General features: G+C 39.6%; 1 protein-coding gene across 1 annotated transcript in view; it reads left to right on the top strand.

Moving 5' to 3' along the window:
* Positions 1 to 15,548, top strand: part of LOC119746105 (casein kinase I-like) — a 63,399-nt gene that overhangs the window by 35,721 nt on the left and 12,130 nt on the right. The window contains exons 5-7 of the mRNA XM_038222898.1: positions 1,782 to 1,930; positions 7,027 to 7,261; positions 10,640 to 10,725. Coding sequence (XP_038078826.1) covers positions 1,782 to 1,930; positions 7,027 to 7,261; positions 10,640 to 10,725 — 470 coding nt within the window. The remainder of the gene's footprint in view (positions 1 to 1,781; positions 1,931 to 7,026; positions 7,262 to 10,639; positions 10,726 to 15,548) is intronic.

Below are 15,548 nucleotides of genomic sequence, written 5' to 3'. Positions count from 1 at the left end.
CAGTTTCTCTTTGCGGTTTATTAGAAAAAAAAATGCTGAGCAGAGCACCAGTCCAATAGATATTAAATCATGTAGAATTTTAACTGGTAACCTTATTTTCCTTAGCAGCTTTTTTTGGCGCTTAGCAAGTTTCAGCGCTTTACCGGCTCTGTGTAAATCAGTATACACCACGCTTGTTTGATCTTGGGATTTTGTTTCTGGTGGATTGGCAGTGCATGAATTACACAGGAGAAAGATTCCCAGTTAATTTGCCAAATGGAGAAGGGCATTGAACGTTGTTGATGTGGCAGCCAACGTCTGTTATTGCCATCCCTTACTGAATCAGCTCACAGGACTCCCTGTGCGATGCTAGGTAGTAATGAGTCGTGAATGCAAGAAAATCTGGGCACTCAAGACCAACGTATTTATGCATAAGATTAAGTGAGTTTTTTTTCCCATTGTCAATTTTCTTGTTGTGTTTTTTTAAGGTTTTTTCTGCCTAGTCTAGTGTGTTTTTTGTACATATCTCACTGACAGGCTGAATTACTATTTAGCTGACTGACTGACTGACTGTCACTTGTGACTAAGACCGATTCCAGACTGGTGAAGGGAGTCTAGGATTACTCTAAATACGGCCTACCGGTATTGTGGAGACCAGAGGCATGAAAAGACTGGGACCAGCTTTACTAGACTTGCCCAGTCTTATCAAGAAAAATAATTGTTATTTTGTCAGACAACATTTGATTTTGAACCATTTTATGCAGTTAAAGTACCGTACTTCATGTTCACAAAATTCTTAATATTTTACATGCAAGTGCGTGTATGTTTTCGGTTTTTTTTTTTTGTGGGGTACATTTTGTGGGGGCGAACAACAAATGTTTATGCACATGTAATGATCGGGAGATTTCTTTCGTCACCAATTGGGTTTTTTTGGGTCATTTTATTTGTCTCTTAATCCTTTGCCAAAATTGGCACTGTGTGTGAATACTTACGAATGTTCATGACAATTTTACCCTGACTTTATTTTGATGTCTTTCATATTATCCCCTCTTTGACCCGTAAATTCGATCTAACCTCGTTGGTTTGACAAATGACAGAATATTTTGAATACCCATTCTCATCTGGCATCCAATTAGCATATCTATGAGCGAGACGCTGTCGGCACTCGAAATATGTACATCACTAAGTCGGCTCGAGTTTCTCTCTCCTCTTCACCGTAGCCATGAATTTTTGAATATTTCCCAACAGAAATATTACGTGTACTGCTCAAGTATGTGCACTATGTGAATTTTTTTGACAGATACACATTTTGTACAAACATTACTTTCCAGTTTTCATTTTTCGTAATTTTAAAAAGGGTGTTGATTTGGGTTCTGTTATTTTGTTTACAAAATTCTGTGTTATTACACATGAATGCATGTATGTATACATGTACATTTGTTTGCATTTTTAATAATATGCCGACTTGAAAAGTTGAACATATGTTCATTTGCATTTAGAATTGATTCATAATTACACAGATTGAGTATCACAGGTTTACAAAATAGAATAAACCATGACAGCATCCGAAAACCTGTACAAGTGTGCACAACAAAATTCCTGTTGCAGACGCCCGAAATTGGAGCAAAAGTAATTTTTTTTGTTAAAACAAAGCGTAGCCTACTAATTAAAATTCATCAGGAGAATTTGTTTAAGAGCAAGGGTACGCATCTTTAGCACCCCATACAAGACTCCAATTTTAAAGTGATGTAAAGTTATTCACCTTTCGCTTTTTTTGTATTTCTTTTCTCTTTTTTTTATAGAGGGCGTACCGCAGGTTTACTACTTTGGTCCCTGCGGTAAATACAATGCAATGGTCATGGAGTTGATGGGGCCGAGTCTGGAGGACCTGTTTGATATCTGTGATAGGCAATTCTCATTAAAGACAGTCCTTCTTATAGCAATCCAGTTGGTGAGTATGAATGTTGCCTGAGAACTTTGGAGATCTGCAGACATAACAAATAATATCAAGACAAAGAAGTATCGTTTCGGTTTGCAGTAAAAAAACTTGTCTTTGGTCTCTAGAACTTAAAGCAGAACTTAAAGCAGGACTGTTCTTATCAGGAAAAAAGTACTTAGCGAAAGTTGATAATAAGCAGGACAAGTTCTTTTCAGAACTAAATATCTTCTAAGCAGTAGTTATTACCACATGGTGTTACCGCAAACTGAAATGATACCGATACCCCACCATGCAAAGCCTCAAATCTTATATAAGACAAAGAAGGAAACCAACAAATTGGTTACCAGGCAAAACGGTTGGTACTCAGCTGTAGAACTGTGCCCCACCTCTTTGTTCCCTTCAGTTGTTCTTTTAAAGTTATCAGGGGTTTTTTTTTGGTTTTTTTTTTTTAAATTTTGTTTTAATCAACTGGAAAGTTATCTGTGCTCACACACATAGGGTCATTCTCTACAAAGTAGGGTCCAAAGTGTGACATTTTCCTGTCCGTGTTACCTCTGAACTTTGTAATTTGCCATTCGAGTATCGTTAGAAATTACTTCAAAAGATTTTTTTATTTGTTGGGTACATCTAGGTACTCATAGTTTGCTATTCGTAATCACTCTTAGAGGACAACTGCATTAAGGTGTGCAACTGGAAATACACAATTTTAGATGTCAGATGTAACAGACAGGAAAAAAAGGGGACACTAAATTTATATAATGACCCATTTATAAAAAAATGTATGAGGGACCATCTTTACATTTAGATAGTTTTGGGGTTCCATTATTGTGGAAAAAGGTGTTCGTGCATCATTCTAAGATGCAATTTTCATCCCTCTATAAATAAACCGCAATCCAGCCCGGCTCCAAATAGTTTCTTTTTTTTTTCGAACACACAAATCTGTCCGTTCTAAATTTGCCAAAATCGACTATTAATATATTTTTTTGGGCATTTTTCAAAAATTTCACAAAAATCTGCGAGCACCGCAATTTTCTTCAGTGCTACCGGTACGTTGTATGTAGAATGACATTGCTAAGTGAAAATGGGTTACCAACCAAAATGTCACTTGATTTACATGTATATTGCTTGTGACTGGTAATCGGACAATCCATTTTGCACTTAAAATTTACACGTGTACTTACAATGTCAACAGAGTTTTTATTCAGCTAAGAAGTATACATGCACATTTACATGTACACATGTAGCTTGTAGAAAAGCTCTGAATTTGTGATAAGGTCTCACTCTCAGAAAATGTAAGGCTGTACATGTACATTTGAAAAACATAAATTTTCATCCAGTCAGGTCTGTAATTTGTGACAATACCCCATCTATCAAACAGAAATGACACAAGTTTCCTGTTTCGAATCATTCAACAGTTAACGTGAATTACACTTTCAATACAAAATGAAAAAAACCAAAATGTCCTGTGAATAGGAAAAAAACAGTATTCCCCTCGCTGACATTTTAAGCAATATTCCTATTCCATTTACTAAATTGAGCGTGTCTGCTGGACACAGGACGGTTCTCTGTTTTGTTTTTGATTTTTTTGTTCTGGGCAAATCCGATCTGCGGGCAGCTCGTTCAAGGGAAAGAGAAATGACATGATGGATGGTGTGACTATTGAAGTGGCACAAATCATATCCGCGAGGCTGCATCTGCAATCATAATAGTACTACAGGGATGGAAGAGAATAACTCTTGATGTGCAGACTACATGTATTTTGCTTGCTTTGCTACATGCTTTGCTTTATGTAGTGGAACAAAAACTATCAAATCTGGGTTCAAATTTGATGGAGGATGCTATAAGCAGAAAATATTAGCGCTAAGTTAAAATCAGCAGAGATCCAGGAACAAGCAGTGTACATGTGTAATTCGGATGATGTACATGTATTGGCTGGTAATTTTTTTTTGTCTGATCAAATATTTTCTGTTCTTTCATCCCCATACATATGTGTACCCATATACATGTTCATGTACATTAGACATGTTTCATTTCCATATCATTGCACAACAACCATGTACCTTTGAGGCTTTGCATGGTGGAGATACTAAATAATGAAAGGTTTGCGGAAACACCATGTGCGAATAATTTCTCAACTAAGAGAATGGTTCTGAAAAGAACCAGAGGTATAAACTCGACGTTCCGGTCGGTATGTTCTGATCGTCCAAGCATGTACCTCTATATTGGTCAGCTTTCGACTCTACATGGCTAAATCTCTCATGGAGAATGTTTTTTAAGCATGCATAGTACTGATCCGCCAGCCTCAGCTGCATGGGTGCGTGCGCGATCCTTCACTAACCCCTGGCAGTGAGGAATACGCAAACGACCCTGGTTGACTATTCAGAGCATACTGCGCATGTATTTTGAGTACACGTCACGCCCTTTATGCACACGCCTTATCACCTGTGCGTCACGTCATGTACACATTTTTTTTTCAAGACTGTGCGATGCCTGTACGATGGATTCTGGAAGCCTCGTTTTTCGCCCCCCAAAAAGCCCATGTATCTTGTGTTGTGAAGGGACGACTAAGGTACCCGGTACACGTACATGTACGTACATTTTACATAAATCCTTGCTCTATAACGCAATGTCAAAATCTCATGTTTTAAAGGATCGATTCCACCAAAAAAAAACAATTAAACTTTTAAGTATTGCACCGCGTTAAGCACATCAACTGCAGTCCTAACTTAAATGTCCCAAATAGTGGCACATTTGAATTATACCATTCCAGGGGTTAAGATTGCGCAAGGTATGATGGGAACCAACATGGCAAGGACGATTGTACCCATGGTAACGTGGTTGCCAATCCGCACATTTGCTGAATGTGTACGTGTGGTTTACATGTGTGCATATTTACATACATACATACCGGTACATGTACCGGTACATTTGTTTATATCTTTTTGAATAGAAAAGTGCAAATAGTGCACTTCCTTTAAATTTTCATTTAAAAACAGAAATACATTATAACCAAATGTCCTCAATGTGCCCACTCACTGAATCAAGTACCAGTAATTGCCACATGCAAACTTTGATTCTGAACCATAGAGCTATATTAAATTACTAGAGCGCTAACTCGATGTACATGTACAAAGTAATGCCTGATGGGCGCATCCATGTGTGTGCACAAACCTTTGGAAAACTCGAAATTTTGTACGGCTTTTGTATTTGCATATCTGCGTTTGTATTCCATACCGGTGCGTCATCGAAGCCGATACGCCCAAAACCGAAACGCACAATCAGCAAATGAGCATTTCATTTTGCTCTACGCAAACAGCGCAACGTGTGCGCGTCCCTGGGCCCTCCGCTGCAGATGCTTTTCGCAGTGACGTTTTTTTTTAACCGTCATGACGCGCTGAAGTTGTCTGCGTATGTTCTACTTGCGCGTTGCATGTAGAGTACACTTTTAAAATTCAATCCATCTATTTTGATTGTGTTCTACAAACACGCACATAAATTCAAAATGTCTGCGCCCAGAGCAGCTTCAAAGCGTCTCCGCGCGCAAGAATGAAGAGTTAGCGCTCTAGTAATTTAATATAGCTCTATGTTCTGAACTTAGTTTAGCACATCCATGTATATCAGTTTATCAGTTTTAGGTTACTAATAGGTCTCGTTCAAATGACGTCATTTCCTACAGACCATCCACGTGCATCGGCATTTTGAGCATCAACTTGCATAATGCGCATCAGCTGCCTCGTATTTAGAACACATTTCGAGGAACAAACGCGCGTGTTTGGAACATTTTCAACACTGCGCAATGCGTGCTAGATTGCGTAAAATGCGCAGTTGCACTTCTCCTACAGAAATGGCCGTCTTTGAACGAGCCCTATTCAGCAGAAATAGGTGTAATGTGCTACCTGACCAGACAAACCTGAGCAAATTATTCTATGGAATGGTCAACAGCCATCACACACCTGTGACTCAGTGCAAATACACACAGACAGCATTTAAACCCAATCAAATACTGGCCTTGATGTCTGTAACCAGGTTGTCTGAAAAATGAAACACGTTTACTGGAATTGATCTGTGACATTAAATAAACAGAGATAATACAATCCAATTCTTAGCTGGTTCAGGTGTGTACATTGTATCAGGGGGCGGATCCAGTATTTTCCAAAGGAGTGGCTGAGATGATCAAGTCCAACATTTTTCAAGGGGGGGGGGAGGTGTTCATGTTGTAGTCGATGCATAAAAAGAGAAAGGGCATGAAGCAATGCCTCCAGATTAGCAATATTGATTGATGACGACTTTTATGGAACTTAAGGAAATTTAGGATTCGTTTCCATTATGTAAAATGTAAATAATAAACATTGGTAAATCATTGGGGGTGGGGGGGGGGGGTTAGCCATCCCAAACCACCCCTCCCACCCCCCTTGGATCAGACCTTGTACAACTATGTTCCATCTACATAAATGTGCACAAAGCGATTGGAAGGGTAGTACACTTGTGAGGGACAGTTCAAAAAGGATGTCTTATCATGGTTGATGTAACCATTGACCTCCCCCCTCAAACTCTTCGGGTTTTTTCTCTCAGTTTCCAACCATTATTGTTTAATTAATGCCAAAAACAAGATAAACTTGTGTAGTAGAAGTGTTTGGGTTGGTTTGTACTTCACTCAAAAGGGTAAGCAAAACAAATTTCCTGACCACAACAATTAAACTGTTTCATTGTGTCTACCGTTATCTTGACCCTGACACCCTACTGTCTTAAGTACTGGACCAAGTCCACCAAAATCCATCAATCGCACTGCCTCCAATGCTTGCATTGCTTTAGGCCTCCAGGTCCAAGTCCATCATACTCCATCAATGTGAATTCAAACCAGGCCTGCAGGACCAAGTCCCCCAAAATCCACCAAAAAGGGGGGGGGGGTGGATTTTGATGGAGTTGGGGATGTTAGGGTTAATGAATTTGCTTTGCGCTGAACTCTGTGTGGAGTATGAACCTGCCTAAGTACATGTACATGTTGTAGAAAAAAAGGAACCTGAAAACTTGTTCACTTTTTTTAATTGAGAAGTCTTTGAAAGTCAATTAATTAAAACTTATTCCCCCTCCTCATTTCACTTTCCCAGCTTCACAGAATAGAATATGTACATAGTAAGCACTTGATCTACCGCGACATCAAACCGGAGAACTTTCTGATCGGCCGGCAGTCCAGCAAGAACCAGAACGTCATCCACATCATCGATTTCGGTCTGGCCAAGGAGTACATCGACCCGGAGACCAACAAACACATTCCCTACCGGGAGCACAAGAGCCTGACCGGCACGGCGCGCTACATGAGCATCAACACCCACCTGGGAAAAGGTCAGATATGATCAAACCCCATTGGCTCATTGTATTACATTGTATTACTTTGTATATACCCCTTGGTGAATCAATAAAATCAAAGAGTGCAGAGGCAGTTTGGGACAGTATAGCTGAGTCTGTGATCACGTTATCAATGTACTTTCACGAGGCCCCCTTCAATGGAGAAGCCATTATGCATGCTACTGTATAAAGCAACTGCACGTGAAGGATTATGGCCATTGGAGGGGGCCTTTGTGATAGAATTTCAGCATGCCGGGATTGGTGAATATGGGGTAACTGGCAGGGTGCTTTGGGCTGGAACAGGACGAATTGGTTAAAACCTCGGTGCACAACCGCATAAAACAGGCATCCCAAAGGGCATCCCATAGTCTGGCTGAACCAAATTATAATTCAAAACATTTGAAAATAAAGTTCATTTTAAAGGTATGATTTTTGAAACCGTGATGAGTGACAAAGTCAACTATAAAAGATCAACTATAAATTGCAGTCAGACTGAATGACTGCAGTGTCTAGTCGATGGAAAACGATTACATAAAAAACTTTTTGAAACCAAAATTTGTGGTACATTTGTCGTACCTGAGCGACCTGAGTTCCTTCAAATACTTTTGAATCAGTGCGACTCTACGAAACAAGTCTTAAATGGGTGTTAGTTCCTCCACCCCTCCTCCACCCCTCCCTTACCCCTCACCGTCCCCTACACCCCTTCCATGACAAGCATGAGAGTAAACATTCACAATCAATTTGTATGCCGAAGGGGAGTAAATGGCACCCAAGGAGAAACTAAGTCAAGTTTGTTTTGTATGTCTGAGCCTTGAAGAAGAAATAACAAGGACCTTTAAGGCCATTTTGGAAAAAAAAAACAGGTTTTTTGTTTTGAGTCGGTGTTGACACATGCCCCAGATTACTGTATCTGCAGGTTCTGTTCAACCTGTGTTTTACAAAAACAAAATATGAACTGTGATGGATAAGGGCTTCGAGATATGAAGCACTGAGGATGGAAGGATGCGGTATTGTCATGACAACAGCCAGTCAACCTTTAAGGAAAACAGGAGGAGTTGTACATTGTTACAAGTACTAAGACAGAGTTTTTTCCTCACTATCCAAAATCTCCATGTTAGAGCTGGGTTCAACTAGGAGATTTCGTGAACGTGAGCCCCTTTCACTCTAGCAAGAATCTGACACGTTTTCACGGGTAAAATCCAACCCTGGTCCTAGGCCTGGATAGAGCATCCAAAATGGATAGAGCATCCAAAATCCACAGCTGACCCGTGTACACACCGATGAAATGGTGAACAGTATACCTTGCCTGCCCTTGTTTGATGAGACTCTGTTCCACTTACACAGCGTACCCGTGTTGACTTCAACACGGGCAGGCAAGACGATAGTGTAAAAGAGCCTGTACATGTATTAGGGAGGTTGACCTCATTTTTCCTTGCAACCGTGCACGCCTATTTCTTCGAAGATGCCGTTTGCAAATTTATCCACGCAGCTGTGTCAATTGGCTTAAATTTTTTGAGGTCGCGTTATCTTGGGGGTTTGACCAAGGTAATCGGATTTTATGTCAGCTGTGCAGATGCCACTGTCAGTTTTTATGTTCTCAAGTAGATATCTTTAATGAAACATCTGCTACACATGTTCTATAGCCAGTTTCTCAAGATGGCTATCAAAAAAAAATGTTGAAAAATTGAACTTCGTTCCTTAAATGTTAGGTATAGAAATTGAAGAGAGATAACTTGAGTTTATTGCCACAAATGTTGTAATTCTCATTGTACATGTAAATTTCTGAGGATACAAATGTGCTTGATGAACAGGTTCCAATTTTATTGACCTGCTAAGCAGCCAAAAAAATAGTGCTTAGCAAATATTAGCCAATAGCTAATATCTCTGCCAAGTCAAGGACTAGCCTTAAGGATATGTACACACCATGACATTTTGGGAACTCTTTTTGCTAAGCAAATGTTTTCTGCGCTAAGCGAATTTCACATACTCCCTGTAAGCAGCTCGAAAGAGTATGTCCCTGAACATGTAACCCGTATTGTATCTATGTCAATTTGTTTCTATTCTTTTTTTTTCAATCATCTGGAGAAACCCTCGAGAGCATTCCAATCAACGTAAAAAGACTAGCTGTCTCAATTTCAATGACGATAAGAACAATTTGAGGCCCGAGACGTAATGCCTCTGTTTTCTCTCTCTCTCTCTTTTATTTGGCCGGGTTTTGAGATCACCAAGGGGAAGATTATCTGATCATATAGCTCCAAGTTCCTGTCGGTATAATTTGATCAGATGCGTCGGGGGGGGGGGGGGAGGAATGAAATGCCATTGTCAGTCCGTTGGGTATTACAGTACGTGGAGCACTCAGTGCTGCCGCGAGGTTTTTGTCGTATAGGTGGAGATCCGCACCACAAATGCAGCTTTTTGGATCGGGTTTCTGTCGTGCCATTGTGTCGCTGCAATTTCACTTAGAGTCCGAAGGATGTGCTGGCATGCGTATCTTGTACGCGTGTTTGGGAAAAACAATTTAGGACGGGCAGAGATGTTGCATGCACGGGCGACAATTTGACAAACAACACGCCACCCAGAGGCATGGGGCAATGAAATGTTTCAACAGATAGGAAGAGTTATGATTTTTATAACACCTGTTTTTACGCTGCATGTGCTATCAGGAATTTTTTTTTAGCTGTGAGGAATTTCAGGAATGTGAAGTTTGTTATGGGAGGAGACTTGGACAGGTTTTTTTGGGGGGGGGCTCTTATGTTTTGCTCTCCTTGCCTATTGTCAAATCTTTGTAGTGACCTGTCGTACCGGTACATGTACGTGTAACTGGGAAATGGCAATGTTTTGGTATAAATTTTATATTTAACGTTATTGTGATGGCTTTTTCCAAAGAAAGTCCAAACGGTGTATCAAACAGGGTGGTAAAGCTGAATATTAATTTGAAGCTACTGCCAAAATATAATTTCTATCTCAGAATAGACCTTTATCATGTTGCGGCCATCTTGATTGTTTCCCATTCAAATCAACGTACCCACAGCGAGGCTGGAAGGAAAAATAGTCTGGTTCCTGTTTGCACAAAACACAATTGTCATTCAGTACTGTTATTAGATACAGGGAACATGACTGAAATGGTGGCAGCATGATAAAGGTCAATTAGATTCTATTTAGTACTTCTGTTTAAGGTCCAACTGAAGAAGGGGACCTAAAGATCATATTTCTTCATTGTCAATAGAGGGCTCTTGTGGCTAATTTAATCAGGCTGGGCTTTCATCAGCTTGGCACTTGGCCTTTTTTCATTGGTTCCTGTGGACTGCTTATGTTACAATGATGGCAGCCATTTTAAACTTGAAATGTTGCTTTTTTTTTTAATTATTATTTCAGAGCAAAGTCGGCGAGATGATCTGGAGGCCATGGGTCACATGTTCATGTACTTCCTCAGAGGCAGTTTACCTTGGCAAGGCCTCAAGGTAAGACTCTCAAATATTTGTGATTTTTCTCATTACATTACATGTAGAATGCCGTGGGCAGGGATACGAATTGGTTCTCCACTGGAAGGACTGTTTTGCATTAGGGCTGTGCCAAATATACTGAATATTCAAATATCCGAATATCAAAATATCCAAATATTCGAATATCCGATATTGTCCAATTACAATATTAAAAAAATCTGAGTGGTGGCAAGAAATTGAAGAGAAAACGTCTGTGATGTCATTTTAATCGTGTACATGTAAGTTGCGTGCTTTTATTGTTTGTCAAATGCCACATTTGTGTCGACAGCCATGTTTTAAGCATGATTTGAGAGCGTCTGTGAGGGATATCAATTATAATTTGCAACTTTAAAATCCCTCAAATATATGTATCAGCTGGTCAGCTACTTCTTAAAATGCATTGATACTATGCATGATGTTCTTAATATTCTACGAAGCTCATTGTCGATTTTCGACAGGCACAGGTGGATGCAAATCTCAATGAATGTCCTGGCCTATGCAATTTATGTGGGGGATGTAAAACTTGATCGGACTGTTTTGAATATTTGAACAGATCCGTGTTAGAATATTTAAATTCTAAATTATTTTTAAAAAGCACAGGCCTACTTTGCATTTATTTGAGCTCAGAATTATCTGGGGTGTAAACTCAACCCCCACCCACCGGCCTTTATTGTACCCTATGCATGTTTATTCGGAGCTACTTCATTTTCCATCCATGGAACATGTGCCAAAACTTGACGTGACGTCACCATTTCGCGTCTTAAAGGGAATATACAACATTTGCAAACATCGAAAAATAAAACTACCATTTTTTTACGAAATACCTTACTAGGATGTTGGTAAATGTTAGTCTCAAGCATCTTGTAAAATTATGGCACCTGGTGTGAAGTCATTTTCAAGAAAATGGTATTTTTGTGAACATTTCCAACGGTGGTCGGCCGACCAGCGTTGGAAAACCTAACTATTTTTCAACTACTGCTCCAAATTTACCATTTTTTCAGTCCAAATTTTATTTGCTATTGGTTACATGTTCATGAACGGGTGCAGGCCAGCTAGACTGATTCCCTTGCCTTACAATTTTCCATCATCTATAAATTGATCCATTTTATCTTTTGTGGAGTCAGGGAACCAGACTACTTGAACATTTTTGTTTTTATTGGTTTTTCCAACCTTTTCGAACACAAAACTTCAAAAATGTCAGTGTAACAGTATTTGATCTATTATACAAACCTCTCAAATAGTTCATTTCTGAAAATTACAGCAAAAGCCAATGATGTACATTCCCTTTAAGCAGTATGGACTAGCAGGTTGCTAGAAACTCAAATCTTAAAACCACTACTGAAGAAAGGTCTTGTGAACATTTGTTAGTTGTTTGCATGTGACATGAGTACAATGTATGACATTTGGAGCAGACCAGGGACTAAATTGGAAATAATGGCCTAAGTAGTGCGTCATGTTTGTCGATAGGTTTGGTTGGGCATGTTGTTCAAATTATAAAAAGCTTTTTTTTTTCCCTCCAAATTTCAAACGGGGATGGGGCGCAAGGGTGTACACAACCCCCCCCCCCCCCAAGTTATTGACATGTGCGTCGAAATGTTACACAGTATGCTCTGCGGCAGGTGCTGTTTCCCCGAGCCTCAGGGGAAAATGTAGACATTAGAACACATGGATGTTAAGCGGATTGCCAGAACCCGTATCGAATGGAGTGCCAAGCACGCACGGTGAACATTACTCGGCCTCGGGCAATTGGGTCGGGAAATAAACACCTCTCGCTCTGATAAAGGGCAATAGGGGTATGACCATATGATTGCAGGGTACTGTCTGCGATTTGGTGTTTCATTACGGTCTGATTGACAGTAATGTGTGGGGCGGTCATAGGCATGACAGGGGCGGATCTAGGTTCAGCTCAGGGGTGGGGGGGAGGGGTAGTTGTCAAGAGGGGAGTTTGGCAGGCATGTGCTGTTTTGTTGTTGTTTTCCCTTTTTTGCAGGGTTGGGGATGGGGGTTTAATTTACAACCTTAGCCAAATACATGTATATGAGACATGCAATTTGTGAGGCATTTATGTGGTTAATGCATTCTATGCATTGAATCTATCTTGTTATGATTAAAGGGCTAGTCCAAGAATTCGCGCACAATATGTCCCATACGTAACAAAAGTTTAACCCTCTAAGATATTCATGGATTTAGTGGGGGGTTTTATTCTACCGTTGAGCACCTGCAAGGAGAATACCCACAATAACGTTTTCTGTTTTTAGTCTTTGCAATGATTATGTAATACAGAAAACATGGCGTTACGTATGGGACAAAATGGGGACGTTTCCTGGGACTTAACCTACCCTAAACACAACTTGAAAGTTCAAAAATTGTCTGCAAAAACATTTTCTTAATTGAGGCAGTCGATTAGCCAAAAATTGGAGGATAATGCCAATGCAGTTGTGATGGAAGAATTCAGCAAAGCCTTTTTTGGACCAAGGAACTTAAATTGTATAAATGAATAGAAGGTTGAATTTGTCTTTTTGTTATTAGCAACCAACAAGCTCAGAACAAGAAGTTTGAAGACTGTTGGCATACGTTTTGATACACTCTCACTGATAAGGTTTTCTTGTAAAATTTCTTGTTCAATTGTATCCACCATGTCTATGTGATGGAAGGATTTGATTTTGAAATCAGAGTTTCTGGAATCGCAAGACGTTTTAAAGGAAATATACAACATTTGCAAACATCGAAAAATAAAACTACCAAGTTTTTACGAAATACCTTACTAGGATGTTGGTAAATGACAGTCTAAAGCATCCTGTAAAATTATGGCACCTGGTGTGAAGTCATTTTCAAGAAAATTGTATTTTTGTATACATTTCCAACGGTGTCGGCCGACCACCGTTGGAAAAACCTAACTATTTTTCAACTACTGCTCCAACTTTACACTATTTTCAGTCCAAATTTTGTTTGCTATTGGTTACATGTTCATGAACGGGTGCAGGCCAGCTAGACTGGTTCCCTTACCTTACAATTTTCCGGCAATTATAAATTGATCCATTTTATCTTTAGTGGAGTCAAGGAACCAGACTACTTGAACATTTTTGTTTTTCTTGGTTTTTCCAGCATTTTCGAACACAAAACTTCAAACACGTCAGTGTAACAATATTTGATCTATTATACTAACCCCTCAAATAGTTCATTTCTGAAAATTACAGCAAAAGCCAATGATGTACATTCCTTTTAACATTGGTGGCAACGTTAGCATATTTCCACTGTGGACTCGTTTATCAAACCTGACAGCGAAAATAATGATCTAAATGCTTAACACCTGATCTTGTCGAGGATGATGTCTGATGGTATCTAGATGAAAATGTATCTCTGGATAATAAATGAGGCCCCCCCCCCCTCCCCCTCCCCCCTCAGTGAAATCAGGTGTGTCATTATCACCCCATCTGTCACCATGATCAACATTGCAAGGCACCGAAGAGATCTATCACTCACAAACCGGCGATGTGTTGAAACAGTCAGTCAGTCGTCGCCGCCCTGTCTCCCCGGTCACCCCCTCTTAAAACATTTGTTCAATCTGCCAGTTCCCAGTAGTCCGCGCACCGGTGTTTTTGCAAGGAACTTAGGGTCAGTACATAGTCTAAGAGGGTCACCCGTGTTTGATGTTTTTGTAACGAGTGAGGGGCTTTGGGGGATACTGCATACACGAAGCTAATAAGAAAGAAGACTCCGCTCGTCTGTCATATTTGCGAGAATTGTTGTTACATGTATAATTTTTATTATTCATCACTGTCTGTGTGTTTTCTTTGACACAAGAGGGAGTTGTCTACAGACATGTGGATGTACTTTCAACCTGTATTGCTGTTTATTTATAAAAAGTTGTTTCAAGGGAATTTTTGTTTAATTTTTATAAGGGCGTCCATTTTAATTTGTTTGGTTCTCATTTCCGACCGACCCTATTTTGAGCTCCCGACTAAAAAAAAAAAACTAAAAAAACAACAGTTTATTGCAACTGATCGTGTCTGGAACGCCACTTATAAAGAAAAAAAAAACAAATTAAAAAAAATTTTAAATGCAAAATTTGGGCAATCAGGATCCTTGTTATTTGAAAAGCTATTGAAAATAAATACCAGATTTTTTTTTTTCGTGAACGGCGTATAGTCAGTGGAATCCCAGACGATGAGAGGGCATTGCCTCTCATTATATTAGGTGCCCATGGTTTACTGGCTGTCACTACAGCCAAAACATTTCACGTAAGTGAGCTGCTTGGTGCAGATATAGTCACATCGTGCTCCATAGTTTTATTATTTTATTCAGTGATATCAACTCATGATAAACTCATTGCAATAAACAAAACTAGAGACAACACGCACTTGGCATCATTTCGTTTAGCCATCTAACATGTATACAGTTGCAACTGCCAAAATAAACAAAACTCGTCAGAGTTTTATTATTTTTTCGACCGACCAACCGTACTTCAGAGGCAAAAAACATGAGAACCATAGAAGGGACGTTTTAATGGAACACTTCCAACTTAATAAGTAGGCAACATGTATGCGCACGTACACAATTTCTTTTTGCCATTCAAAATGTATTTATCTGATAGACCCACTTGGGCCTATAACGTACACATGCATGCACATACTTTCACTTGGTGATCTACTTTTCATTTCCATTTAAATAGGTTCGTAACCATTTTACCTGTTTCTCCCCCCCCCCCCTTTTTTTCCAATGACGTAAATATCATCCGCTGATAGATCAAATACATCAATTGACGGATGGAGCCATATTGTCCTAATAAAACACTCAACCGA

Source organism: Patiria miniata, unplaced genomic scaffold (assembly GCF_015706575.1).
Source record: "Patiria miniata isolate m_02_andy unplaced genomic scaffold, ASM1570657v1 HiC_scaffold_7, whole genome shotgun sequence".
In the NCBI taxonomy this organism is placed as follows: Eukaryota; Metazoa; Echinodermata; class Asteroidea; order Valvatida; family Asterinidae; genus Patiria; species Patiria miniata.
The sequence above is the reverse complement of the archived record's forward strand: the minus strand, read 5'-3'. Positions and strand labels throughout refer to the sequence as shown.